This window comes from Curcuma longa, chromosome 4, assembly GCF_044706935.1.
Source record: "Curcuma longa cultivar G26 ecotype Majalengka, Jawa Barat chromosome 4, ITB_CL_G26_1.1, whole genome shotgun sequence".
NCBI classification, from domain to species: domain Eukaryota; kingdom Viridiplantae; phylum Streptophyta; class Magnoliopsida; order Zingiberales; family Zingiberaceae; genus Curcuma; species Curcuma longa.
The window spans coordinates 7,730,281-7,743,772 of NC_133864.1; the positions used below are offsets into that span (position 1 = coordinate 7,730,281).

Genomic DNA, 13,492 nt, shown 5'->3' on the forward strand with positions numbered 1-13,492 from the left:
ATTGTTCAAAATTATTTTTTAAATAAAAAGTTACTTAAGTTTTGTTCTTGATCAAACATTATCAATACATGAATATTAATATCTCAATAAACCCTTAGTTATTATTAATGATAATATTTAATATTTGGCAATGCACAGCGACATGAAGAAGCCAACTTGTTCATTGCGTCAAATAGACGACTGAGATTAAAATAGGAGTCAAAGGCAAAATCACACTGGCTGTTCAATTCATCTAGTCGAATAGGCTAACATTATTAATATTTAATTTAATATTAATTTGTTTTATTTAAATTTAAGTATAGTTAAAAAAGAAAACCCTAAAAAAACAAATTGCCCCCGTTATTAACATTAACAAAATTTTAGAATTATTTTTAAAAACTATTAAAAAAATCCATGAGAACTTTAAAAACTACACTATTAAATAAATTATTATTCTATTTAAAATTTGTTTGTCTTTTGGGTTGGTACATTTAAATTTGACGTGATCCCGTCCGCGTTCTCAGTCTCGTACGCGGCTTCGTTTCGCGGTGATGTATACTTGGCCCTTTCCTGCACCTCTGAGCGCGTGCTTGCGGACGAATTCCTCTCTGACCGGGTGCCCTCCCCCTGGTCCAGCGGAAGAGAGGAACCGGATTCCGGCCACTTCTTCTGTCCCCGGCTCCGTTGATTCAGGTATCGGACTCTCCATCTTCTTGTCAGGCTACCATCCCGGATCCCATCTTCGGATTGCAGTGTTTTTGGCATATGGAGAGGGTATCTGATGATTAGAGATTGAAGTGTGACCTGTTTGCGGTTGGTTAGGTGTGTTTTGTAGGATTGTTTTGTTGTTTAGCCGGACATTTAGAGCCGTCTACTGGTGGTTTTTTTGGGGACGCAGTTGGGAATAGAAGAATCCGCTTTATGCATTTCGCCCTGTTAATCAAATCTCTCGAGTTTGTAATGTATATTTATGAAAAATTGGATATTTAATTTTGTTCGCATTGAGTTCATCTGAATACCTGACTGAGAATCGAGGTTATACTGAGATATTACCTAAGGTCTTTTTAGGATTTAGTACAATTAAGTAGCCATGGTGATTGTGTTGTATGGTTCATGAGGAATTTATTGGTCATGTATTACAGAGGAGTTGCTAGATGAAATTGTTGAAGTTCGAAAGGAAATGTCATTTTTAAACACACGTTCAATGCTTTTGCTTAATATTCCCTACTCGAGAAGGTAATTGAGAGATTATTTTGGAGTTAGTAGTTTATCAGATTCAACAATTTCATACTTTTTTTAAGTGTAAGATAAAATTAAACTCCTGTTTGCTATTGCAGATAGAAAACGGGAGGTTGAATTGAACATTTCTGTTTCAATAAGTTGAGCCAGTCCAATGGCAATTATACCATACAGAGGAAGCCCAACAGCTTATTTTGGAGTACATAATAACGTTATATCTAAAAATGCATCTTTGGGAGCTAATGCATTTTACTTTGCAAAAATGGTTTCCTTGCCTCAAACTGTGTAAGCATTTCTAGTCCATCTTTCTATGGTTTGTCTGAACAAACATCACGATAGTCATCTCTAATGCATTTGTTGATGTCTTTTACTAGATTTCCTATGTTTCTTGTGTTTTCATGAAATTCCTAGGTACTGATTAAGGGTGAGACATGCATGCTACTTTATTTCAGTTTTGTTTCAGCTTGTCATGGATTTGTGAATTATGTATATTCCTTCTTGCACCTTAGCCTTTAAACTTCGATTTTAAAGTCTTTTATCTCTTCATTGTCTTCATCTAGTCATTGATTTTCGGTATTGGCTTTCGTCAAATAATGTTCTCTCTTATCTTCTTAATCCTCCAATTCTTGAATATGGGGATGATGTAGTTATCTTAGCATACAGTTAACACTAGCAACATTTGTTATTGAACTATATGTTTTATGATTTTGTACAATATTTTATGGCCATGGAATTTATTAAATAGAGGATGAATACCCGTAACATTTGCTACTGAACTATTATGTTGTGTGGATTTTATACAATATGGCCATGAAATTTATTTAATAAAAGATGAATAGTGTCTAGAAAATTGAAATCATTGGGAGAACTGAAGTATCATTCTTCATGCTTAACAAAGTTACATGACTCACAACATGGCTTAAAAATTCAGGAAATGATTAGAAACAGTACTAAATAGCATGGGTTGGTCATGGCTAAACCTGACCTAGTCTACTACTAATTTTATTCTACTTGAGTCAGAATTTGTTCCATTCCCAACTTGATCCTAATATTTGTAGAAATAACTTCAATACATTATTGGGCTTAGGTTACATCTATGCCTTTTTGTTTCTTCATATGAATGCAAACATTCTCAAAGTATTGACAACTCCAGTTTATGATTCTCAATTTGATGTATTTTGACATTTGTAAGAATCAATTGACAAGATTAAGTCTAGAATTAGGTTGGTCAATTAGTTTGTAAAAGTATGATATGGCTGCTCCTGATGTGGACACGGTGGACACAAATGGTGACAGGATAAGTCGAGTTTTAAAAAGGAAGACACATGAAAAGTGGTGAAACTGGTGGGAAACATGAGCGACATCAACATAACCAAGAGTGCAGTTGGTGGCTGGAACTGGCAGCAACATGAAGCGGAAGTAATTGGGTAGTTATGTTATTATTAATGTTAGTAGTACTAAGGTTTGAAATCTCGAGCTGTTTCATTTGATATTGACGAAAATTTTCGTTCCACCAGCAGAGCAATACCGACACAGTGTTCCGACCAGGATGGAGGCGTCATGTGGGTTCCGCGATGCCACCGAAGGCGTCGTGCAGGCCCCGCGACGCCTCCGGTGGCGTCGCACTGGCTCGAGCGATGCCTGTTTCACGACGTTGGACTCGAGCGATGCCTTTGGAGGCATCGTGTGGGCCACCCGTGCCCTGGTCGCGCGGCTCACGTGTGCACCGGGGCGGATTTTTTTTTAATTTAGGTTTTAATAATCAAATTCTAGCTATAGTTGGGAAATTTAAATAGGCTTAATTAAAGTCTTTTAAAAATATCTTATTATTTTTTTAAAAAATATTTTATTTTTTATTTTTAAATATTTAGATTATTTTTTTATTTTTAGTTAATATATTTTATATTTTAAAAATACTGAAATTATATCGATATGACACAATATGATACCGAAACTGTATCGTTTCGATCCGGGACCGAAACTTCGGTACGGCTCGATATTTTAAACCTTGAATACTACTCTTATAAATGTTAGTGGTCAAAATAGTTATTATGTTGTAGAACAGTGAAGATACAATGAAGGTTAGTGATGGAGAAGATGATGTATTATGTGTGTGTGTGTGTGCATATAGCTTTTCAATCTTCTTATTTTTTTCTAATTCCTGTCTCTCACTTAGAAAGATCGTATTCTCTCTTCTCCGAGTGGGGCACAACTCTCTCCCACAGTAGGTTGACGAAGAAGCCTACTGACATCATGAATTGCCAATTTTTAGGGATGAGACCACCCCTTCATTGTGATCTGAATTATCAATTTTTAGGGACACGACTACCCCTTCACTGCGTTCATCTGTACTCTGGGTAACTCCACCTGATCCTATAGCTCATGCAACAAATAGAGGGATCACCCTTTGTTACCAAAATTACATATAATTTTTCATATATCATGCCTAAAACCCTTCCATGGACAACTACCACTGCAACAATCAGAGCTACCTGAATTAACCAATGCAGACATGGAGCTAGAATGCATGACAATCCTGAAACTGTCTTCCAAATGGTTGTACAGATTTCCTTATATATTAGGAACGATCTCTAGCTGCTGATGTGGATGCAGTGGACACAACTGATGACAGGCCAATACAAAAGGTACACAAGGAAAGCGGTGAAACTGGTAGGAATCATCAGCTTCATCAACAGAACCAAGAAATGCAGATGGTGGCTTGAAATGGCAGCAGCATGATCTGGCAGTTGAGATGTGGAGCAGAGGCAGTAATTGGTTAGTTATATATCGTCACTGTTAGTAGTAGTGCTCGTACCATCTCAGTGGTCAAAGTATTTATGTTGTCTTGTAGAATAATGGGGGGTACATGGATACAACAAAGGGCTAGTGATGCAGAAGATGATGTACTCTGTGTGTGTGTGTTATCTATGTGAAACTAAGAGAGATATAACTTTTCAGTCTTCTTATATTTCCAATTCCTTTCTCTCACTTGTAAAAGATCATGTTCTTTCTTCTCTGAACCAAACACAACTCATTCTTCCATATTCTTTCTTCTCTGAACAAAGCACAACTCATTCTTCCATGATATGCTGGCGGAAGAAACCTGTTGCCGTCCATGGATCACCAAGTCTTTGGGACGAGACCACTCCCTAGTTGCAATTGTTTGTATTTGAATAACCAATCACCCAATTGTACAGCCGAATCCATACCAAAGTGACTGATTCAGAATGATTCAAATACCATACAATGAGTCATATTATTAAGATGTTGAAACTACATGTAGAGATAAGTTCACCATTACTACCAGATAATCCCATGATCATGAGTGCGCTACTCATGACCTGGTAGAAACTTTTGAGGTCCTACAGAAAACTTTCTTACTGTATGAAAGTAATTCATTTTTATTTTTTGTGTGTTTAACTAACTAATACAGTAATGAAAAACGATATTGCTATTAAGCAAAATAAGAAAATTGCTTCTATGTTTATGTTATCTCTGAGGTCTGATATTCATATCTAGTCTTCTTATTAGACAACATTTTCTATATTTGCAGTACTAGGAACCACATGGCTTCGTTAAGTTCAATTTTCCTTGCTCAAGTTTCTTCCTCTCCTTGGGTTAGTAATGGGCCACATTTAAATAGTAAGCATAATAGGGGAGCACGATTCATCGTCAGAGCTGATGTTGTAAGTGGATTTTGTTTTTCATTGTTTCTTTAATCATAATTTGTTTTCTTTGCTGATAGTTTGTTCCATGTTGAATCAACATTTGTAGGATTACTACTCTGTCCTTGGTGTATCAAGAAATTCAAGTAAATCAGAAATGAAAAGTGGCAAGTATACTTCACATAGTCATATCTCTGATTGCTTCTAAGGCAACTTTTGTTCCAATCTGCATTCATAGGCTTCTGATGCTTGTATGTTAAGCATTTATATTTTTCTTTGGATCAATATGTTAATCATTTACTTGAGGATGCAACAAAATGTCTCTTAGTGAGTTACAAAATTTCATTATCCTACAGTTTTCTATACAAACACAACATACTTGTCTGTTTTCTTTCTGAAGTTGTAGGAATTATTATTAATAGCTACTACAAAATGACATTTGGGGTTGTCTATTAGCATGGTGAATTTCTGGTGCATATTAGCGTTGGCATTATCCAAGTATAATTACCTTCCAGAAGCATTCAGTCATAGAGTGTGAAATCCAAACCAACATGTGCAAGTGTAAAGGCCAGAAAAAAACCCTGTCATGTAATTCTAACTATGCTTACAAAAGTGAGTAACATTTGTAAAATTTAAGAGAATGTAAAGTTATGCACAGCACCTAAAGTTAAATGGACGATAAAGAGTAGTTACTCTAAGTGTGACAAAAGTCTCACGGTATGTGGTTAACTTTATATTAAATTAGTGAAATGCCCATGTGTTGCATGGTAATTTTTATTTTTTCTCATCTGATAATATTATGAAGGGTTGGAAACAGTCTTTTGCAAAGCAAGGTAAGGCTATGTACAATAGATCTTTCCTCGGGACCTGCATTGACAGTAACTTCGTGCACCGGGCTATCTTTTTTTTTGATAATATTATGAAGGGAAAAGGGTGAAGAGTACACACAGATAAGTTTGTATAGAATACTGCAAGATAATGAAGTCCAACATAGGTTTCAGTTCCATAAACAAATCTTGTGTCCTTCTTAAGTAAATTTTCAACGTATATCTCCAATTCTTCATAACTAGAATTTTCTTAATTTATATTTCTTATACATGTGATTGATCATGGTTTTTGATGTTCCTCAAGAATATAAGGACTAAACTAAGTAATGCAATTCGAGTTATAAACCCTACTTTAAAAAGGTTTCGTTGTTCAAATTTTAACTGTTTTAAATTTTATAAGTTATTTATTTTTTTAGAAAGGCCATGAAAGAATTTTTGAGATATCTAGGCGACTAGGCCATATTTTTACAACGAACATCTAGAATTCCATGTATTAAGATTATCTTTCACTTTCACTTGATAATATTTTTACTCTTCGATGATAAGTTGTTCTTGGTGTTGCATTATAAGGGATGCAATATTATATTAATTATTATAGAAAATTCAGCAAGACAAACCTATTTGATTTACTCATCACAACCAAGTTGATGTAATAAGGGTGGATAATTGAGGGAGTTGGCCAGCTAAAGCACTTGACTAGTTTTGCTTGAAATTTAAGAAACATGAATTCTATTGCCATTAACCTAATAAAATACTTCCAAATTTAATTTTCCTACCCATCATTGTATTGACTGTAAAATATATGGATATTATGAAGAAAAGGAAACATCTTGGTATTAAAGGCAATTACTAATAAAAATGCTGAATAAAGTGTTATGAAATTAAATGGCGTGAAATAATTGAAGAGTTGGAAACAAATCAGAAAGGAAATTAACTTCATTAATTAGGATCAAATTAACTTTAGTTATATACTAATGTAATGTGAAAAATCTAAACTATGTAAATATGTCTGCAAAACCATGACCCTGAAATGCTTGTGATAAATGTCAGCAAGTATTTCTTAACTTTTTTCACAAAAACAAGTATTTTTGCTTTTATGTAACCATCTGACTACATCTGTTCACTTGATATCTTTTTGTTGTGCAGCTTACCGGAAGCTTGCAAGGAGTTATCATCCTGATGTAAACAAGTGAGTAGAATAAATATGTGTTTAAGTTTCATATTCACCTTTTATGGATTAATTAGTCTCCAACTTGAAGATTGGTCAAAACTTTGTGTTTTAAGTAGCATAATCAAAGATGGTGTAGCTCCAATATGTGGGAAATGACAGAAGAGTTGAAATGATATGAACATGTTTTTGACGACTGATAGATTTTATATTTTTTGACCAATTGAATTGATTCAAGTTGAATTTAGTTCACAAACTTTGGGATTGGATCTTGGCTCTTCTATACATGAAATGAAGCACTGGAAAAGTTGGTTAATCATTGTTTGGGATAACATGAGTAGTTCATGCACCATTAGAATGTGAGTAATCCCAAAATAGATGTTTTAGGTGAAAATTAACCCACACAAATATTCAATAGACAATGTCATAAGTTGATTCTGACAGTTCGTGAAGGAATTCTGAACAATGAGAAAATAAAAATGAGTGCATTTTGGTGAAAAATGAATGTACTGGTGCTTTTTTCACAAATTCAGAATCGACCATCTCTTGGTAAATTGCCATTAGTCTTTGACATTATCAGCTTATCTATGAGCAAGGTTTCTGTAATTCATTTAATCCGGCACTAACTTCTGCTGTGTTGTTTATTCCAGGGAACCTGACGCAGACCAAAAGTTTAAGGAGATTAGTAATGCATATGAGGTTGTTTCTCCTTCTCACTATTGTGTTTAAACTAGAAAAACTTCACTAAAAGTTATTTTTTACAGGTTTTATCAGATGATGAAAAGAGGTCTCTGTATGATAAATATGGAGAAGCTGGCCCCAAAGGTTCTGGCATGGGCACGGGGGTCAGTATCAGCCAGAGGCTGTTAGAAAAGGCTAATGCCTGAATAAACTCTTTTCTTCTTGCTTAAACGTGTGTTCTTGCCCTTATTAACTGCAGGATTCCAGCAACCCATTTGATCTCTTGGAGTCATTGTTTCAAGGCATGGGCGGGATGGGTGCTACAAGAGCTGCTCGCAACAGACCTCTGCAGGGCGACGACGAGAGCTACAATCTTGTCATAAACTTCAAGGATGCAATTTTTGGCGTGGAGAAGGAAATAGAAATCACACGACTGGAATCTTGCGGAACCTGTGATGGTTCTGGAGCTGAACCAGGCACGACTCCTACCAAGTGTACTGCTTGCGGAGGCCAAGGTCAGGTTGTCATTTCGGCAAGGACACCTTTGGGAGTATTCCAGCAGGTGACGACCTGCTCAACTTGCGGCGGCGCAGGCGAGCTCTTCACCCCGTGCTACACCTGCGGAGGCGATGGGCGGGTGAGGAAGACAAAAAGGATAAGTCTGAACGTTCCGGCCGGCATCGACTCCGGTAGTCACCTGAGGGTCTGCTCCGAGGGGAATGCTGGAAAGAGAGGTGGTCCTCCCGGCGACCTCTACGTATTCATCCAAGTGCTATCCGACCCTGTGCTCAAGAGGGACAGAACCAACATTCTGTACACATGCAACGTATCGTATGTCGACGCCATCTTAGGGACGACCATGAAGGTTCCCACAGTGGATGGCATGGCGGACCTGAAGATTCCAGCAGGAACACAGCCAGGCACAACTCTTGTGATGGCCAACAAAGGTGTTCCTCACCTCGGAAAGCCAAGCAACAAGGGAGATCAGTTGGTCAGGGTGCGAGTCGAGATTCCAAAGAGATTAAGTGACGAAGAGAAGAAGCTGATCGAGGAGCTTGCCAATCTGAACAAGGCCGAAAAGGCGAACAAGAAAGGGACCGTCTTCAAGAACTTGGAGAGAGAACTGCAATGATACTGCCATACTGCACAATGAACTGAACTGCATAAACATATTTATGCTAAAAAAAATTGCACATTCAAATCAAAAACAGGAGTGCAATTATGGCATTCTGAGGGATAATACATTGATTCTGAGCCATTATAAAAGATTGCAGCTACATTACACTGCTTGTTTATCATAGAGAAGACAGTTAAAGAAATGCTTCATCTATTATGACACATCCAATTGATCCGAGACTGATGCTTTTACTCACAATATTTCTTATACACAAGACACTCATGCAGTTCTACAACATAAAGAGTAAAGGCAGAGTTATTTTGAGAAACAAATTGTATTTATAGAGGATTCATATACACAACTTATACACATTTAAAAGCTATCTTTCAAGATATGCATCCCATTTAAAATTCAAACTTTGATTCTCTTGTTGTTCCTTTGAGTACTTTATCACTGCACCACACTTGTAAGATTTCTCAATTTGATGAATCCCAATCAAACCCTGCGTAGAGGCCTTCATTGGCACAGTGTCAAGAAATACTATATATGTTATAATTCAAGCACCACAATCTCTAGTAACGAGTAGATGTTACATTTTCTCTACTAAGATTATGACTAAAGCACATTTTTTTATAACCTCAAAAAAACCACACATGAAATGCCACTAAAACCATAATATTTATTAGCATTCTCATGCTCTGAAGACAATTCAGATTTGACCAAAGAGTTGTGTTACAAAGTGCAATCAAGGGGTTCAAGCTTCATTTTACCATCAAAATGCTGTCTCAATCCTCAACAGTTCATTAAAAGAAAATTAAAAAAAAAAAAAAAAAAGTGGAGGAATACCCTGATAATTAGCAGTTAGGAGATATAGATCTCTTTTCACAAACTCAATCCTGTTTCTGAGATAGCTTGGAATCTGTAACATGTTCCAACGACAAGTAATCTTCGATATATTCTACTTCATTCTCTGTGCTTTGATAGCCTGCCTCCTCATCATCCAGGCCTTTTTCGCAGGTGAAAGAGCGGTGGTCTTCACCGTCGTCGGCACTCTGCATGTTCTCTTGCCCACTATTGAATGATAACTCGTATGCTGCTGGACAATGTGGTTGTGTTCTCATCTGCACTGACCTTAAAAGTGCAGCTCGTCGCAAGTCTGTTGTGTGGCACATGTCATTTGGCGACGAAGGGAACCTGCCTTCAGAGTCAGATCCTCGTTGGCGTGGATGGGAACACGCAGGAGCAACAGTGTGGTATGTATTCAACGGGTATTGGACGGCCATAGCCACGGTAGTAAATGGATTTTGATACCTATGCGGCGAGACTGGACTAGTGGGAGTACTCATCACATCAGACTGTGGAATTGTGCTACTCAATGGGTTCTCACAGTAACGGCAATCATCCAAGTCTTCAGACATGGGGGAGTACTGTAAGGCAATCTCATCCCTGACCAAAGAAGGAAAAAAGCAATAACTTTACTTCCAAAAAATGTCGGCAATGAGAAAAAGGGATAACCTTTTCCTTTTGTTTAAGACGATTCTAGTTAGATGAACAAGATAAGTGATCTAGTGATTATAACCAAAATTTCCATGACAAATTGAACATTAAAATTTAAATTATATCCTATTACTATGCACTTATCAGATATAGCAATTTCCTTCTGCAAGACAACCTTAGAAATGCTAACATATCGCAAGATTACTGATTGCCTCATTCAAATAACTTTGTTAAATGAGATAAATTGGACACTAAAAGGGATTGCAAAGTTTCAAAACAGCACAACACAAAATCATAAAGATATTGCTTCTACCATAGCGATTGAAGCCCCTAAACAAGTATCTTACAGCCATTAAGTAAATTTGTGGGCTTTTTGAGATCAACATTTTTCTACTGTATTCTTTATCAAAATTAATCAATCCAGAATATCACCTGAATCATTTCACCAAGGCCACAAGTTGAGCATCAGCCATAATTTGGTTGTCGATATATTTACACAAACAATTCCATATTAGATATTATACCAAAGTAAGCTTCTACGGTTTTTCTTCCAAAGTATGATATTCCAGTGTCATGTTAGCTGGAACCAAACTTAACTATGAAATTAAATAAATGTCTTATAAAGTCACCATATGTCAGTACCCCCAAACCGACAATTAGGAGCTTATTATGGAGGAACCAAACAAAAAAATTGACCTCATTCATGTTTTAAACAAAATTTGAAGCTGAAATCTTAGAAGACGTGCATAAAGTTAGAAACCAGGGATCAAGCATGCTAATCAAGGTAGCTAAGAAGGCATCCCATCCCATAAAACAGTTCTTTCACAGTGATCATACTACTGCAATTGGTAGTCATACGACCAAAATTGCAGCTGGTTCCAATTTCACGGGAAGATCAATAATATAACATGAAACAGTGTTGTCAGAAGATTGGCTTCATTCAAACAAAAGTGCGCCTAATCTGGCATTCTGGATCTCACGTCCCTTGTGGAAAATCTCCAAACCGACTTGGTGATTGCACCATCTATATGTCTTTCAGAGATGCAACTGTCTTCCATATGTGAAGGCAATAGCCAGACAACTACCAAGTAACATTTGGGCGTTTCTCAACAATCCATGATGTTGGAAACAAATTGGCCTACGAAACTATGTATCATTTGGCGATCAACTCTTTAAACTTTGTTTTCAATCATTTGGCATTGGAAATAGGAACTTTAGCATACTTTGTTTTCAATCATTTGGCATTGGAAATAGGAACTTTAGCATCTTAAAAGGGAAAACAAAAGTAAAGGCAAAATACATCGATAGGAGTCATCCAAAGAGCATCTCATGTTTGTTGAAAATAAGAAGAGTACCTGAGGTAAGAAACACTCTCAGACCTTGCGGGGGATTCCACAAGATTGTCAGCAGCAAGGGAGTCCCCGACTGATAACCCATTAAGGCTGGAAGCCATTATCTGAAATCTCAAGAAGGTAGACACACAAACACACACACACCAATCAATAGTCATAGAGTAAGCATAAATAGTTAAATCCTTAATTTTGTAATTGAACTAGGAAAGAAATCTTATATAGGACGGTATTAATACAAGAAGAAAATAACTACAACAGTCATAGAGTAAGCATAAATAGTTAAATCCTTAATTACACACACACACACACACACACACCAATCAATAGTCATAGAGTAAGCATAAATAGTTAAATCCTTAATTTTGTAATTGAACTAGGAGAGAAATCTTATATAGGACGGTATTAATACAAGAAGAAAATAACTACAACAGTCATAGAGTAAGTATACATAGTTAAATCCTTAATTTTGTAATTGAACTAGGAGAGAAATCTTATATAGGACGGTATTAATACAAGAAGAAAATAACTACAACAGTGGGAGAGAAACAAAACAGATTACTAACTAGTAATCAATATTCTCAATGGAACAGAATGCTGCCCAGGGAAGATTTTAAGACATTATTTAGTCCTTGCAGATCAAGTGCAGTCATCAGTTGGATTTATGTACATTAAAATCAAACCTGTTTCCCCATGATCTGGGTTAGGCAATTCGTGATGGTATTCATTACTAATTTTTGGCATTGTGAACCATACAGTACTTTTACAATAACAAAAATTCAGGAGCTATCTCCTGAAACTGTGTAACTATGGTTCATTTAACCTTTTCTCAGAGAAATACAGTGGGAAAACCCGGATTGTACACTTTCTCAACAATTACAAGTGGGCAAAACCATGGCAAGAGAGAATTTGGTTGGCATTCTCTTTTCAGGATGATTTCCGAGGATGGTTAATGAAGATCAGGGAGAAATCCAAGCATCGAAAAGGTCACATATTGCACAATCTTTTGCCCATTGAAACGCCTAGTGAGTGGGCGAAAGGCACAAAGGTCAATCTTTTCCCAAAGATTCGACATTTCGAAAGAGAGGAAAGCAGAATTCCTGAATCCGACGAAACGAGACCCAAGTAAAGAGAAAGGAAAAAAAGAAGAAGAAGAAATTTGAGGGCGCTACCTCGCTGAGATAACGCTTGTGCAAATGGAAGTTGTCGAGGTAGACCTCGTCGTCGGGGTCTCTCCCCCTCTTGCTCCCGCCCGGCGACGCCGCGGCGGAAGCCGAGCAGGTAGAGCTCGCTGCCGTCGACTCTACAGCGCTGGGGCCATCGGCCGCTCTTTCTTCTCCCATCTCACAATGGCTTCTCGGCATCTAGAAAGGGAACGGTCAGAGCGCACTTGGGACGAAAAGAGAAAAAAACGGCTCTATCGACCTCGTCGCTCGGAGACTGCTGCAAAAATCGCATCAGTGTCTCGGATCACCTGATTCGCCTCCAACTCCAAGCGTGGTTCTCGCCGGCGATGGGTGGCGCTGCCGCAGCCTCACCCCGGCCCGGTAAGTTCACGCCGAGAATAACTTCTCGCACCGCACCGCCCTGTTAAAATAGAATCAAATGGAACCGAATTAATCGAAAACGGAATAAATCGATTTTTTTCAAACCAATATCAAATTTTTCAATAAAAATCAAACAAATTAAACTGAAATTTTATTAATTCTCGATCGAATTAACCGAATTAACCAAATTTTTTTAAATATTATAAAAATTTTACTAATAAATTAGAAATTTATATATTTATTTATTTAAAATTTATAAATTATTTTTTTTAATTTAATTAATTCACCGCACCGCCATCCAACGTTGTCGCTTATTTTTCATTTTACCCCTTCATTTTACTTACTTATATATTTTCCATATGACTCAGCAAAAGATATTTTTAAAAATAATTAAATAAAATTTTATCATAAAAATCCATATCA

The 13,492-nt window shown here is 36.8% G+C and overlaps 2 protein-coding genes across 7 annotated transcripts; one reads left to right on the forward strand and one right to left on the reverse strand.

The window, feature by feature from the left end:
* Positions 1–560: 560 nt before the first annotated feature.
* LOC141827494 (chaperone protein dnaJ A7A, chloroplastic-like) lies at positions 561–8,839 on the forward strand. 4 transcript variants are annotated; one of them, XM_074714757.1, is made up of 8 exons: positions 561–801; positions 1,317–1,503; positions 4,772–4,904; positions 4,993–5,050; positions 6,857–6,899; positions 7,529–7,577; positions 7,643–7,723; positions 7,819–8,839. In XM_074714757.1, exons 2-8 carry the CDS (start codon positions 1,373–1,375, stop codon positions 8,689–8,691), a joined length of 1,368 nt encoding a protein of 455 aa, XP_074570858.1. In that variant the 5' UTR covers positions 561–801; positions 1,317–1,372; the 3' UTR covers positions 8,692–8,839. The 4 variants fall into 4 exon arrangements, with proteins under 4 accessions (XP_074570858.1, XP_074570857.1, XP_074570859.1 ...); XM_074714756.1 differs by having other exon boundaries at positions 561–672; XM_074714758.1 differs by lacking the exons at positions 561–801; positions 1,317–1,503 and adding an exon at positions 1,515–1,642.
* A 588-nt stretch (positions 8,840–9,427) lies between these two features.
* On the reverse strand, positions 9,428–13,075 carry LOC141828177 (uncharacterized). Of its 3 annotated transcripts, none has more exons than XM_074715550.1 (4): positions 12,997–13,075; positions 12,695–12,886; positions 11,529–11,629; positions 9,428–10,122 (listed from the first exon to the last, which is right to left on the reverse strand). In XM_074715550.1, exons 2-4 carry the CDS (start codon positions 12,884–12,886, stop codon positions 9,567–9,569), a joined length of 849 nt encoding a protein of 282 aa, XP_074571651.1. In that variant the 5' UTR covers positions 12,997–13,075; the 3' UTR covers positions 9,428–9,566. The 3 variants fall into 3 exon arrangements, with proteins under 3 accessions (XP_074571651.1, XP_074571652.1, XP_074571650.1); XM_074715551.1 differs by having other exon boundaries at positions 12,695–12,875; positions 12,948–13,069; XM_074715549.1 differs by having other exon boundaries at positions 12,948–13,069.
* Positions 13,076–13,492: the final 417 nt, after the last annotated feature.

Excerpts from the sequence above, each read along its gene's own strand:
- LOC141827494 (XM_074714757.1), top strand. The coding sequence starts at position 1,373 with ATGGCAATTATACCATACAGAGGAAGCCCAACAGCTTATTTTGGAGTA. Across the intron at positions 1,504-4,771 it reads GTTTCCTTGCCTCAAACTGT|TACTAGGAACCACATGGCTT; the intron begins GTAAGCATTTCT and ends CTATATTTGCAG. Across the intron at positions 6,900-7,528 it reads TATCATCCTGATGTAAACAA|GGAACCTGACGCAGACCAAA; the intron begins GTGAGTAGAATA and ends TGTTTATTCCAG.
- LOC141828177 (XM_074715549.1), bottom strand. The coding sequence starts at position 12,980 with ATGCGATTTTTGCAGCAGTCTCCGAGCGACGAG. Across the intron at positions 12,887-12,947 it reads AGCAGTCTCCGAGCGACGAG|ATGCCGAGAAGCCATTGTGA; the intron begins GTCGATAGAGCC and ends TTCCCTTTCTAG. Across the intron at positions 11,630-12,694 it reads ACAAGCGTTATCTCAGCGAG|ATAATGGCTTCCAGCCTTAA; the intron begins GTAGCGCCCTCA and ends TTGAGATTTCAG.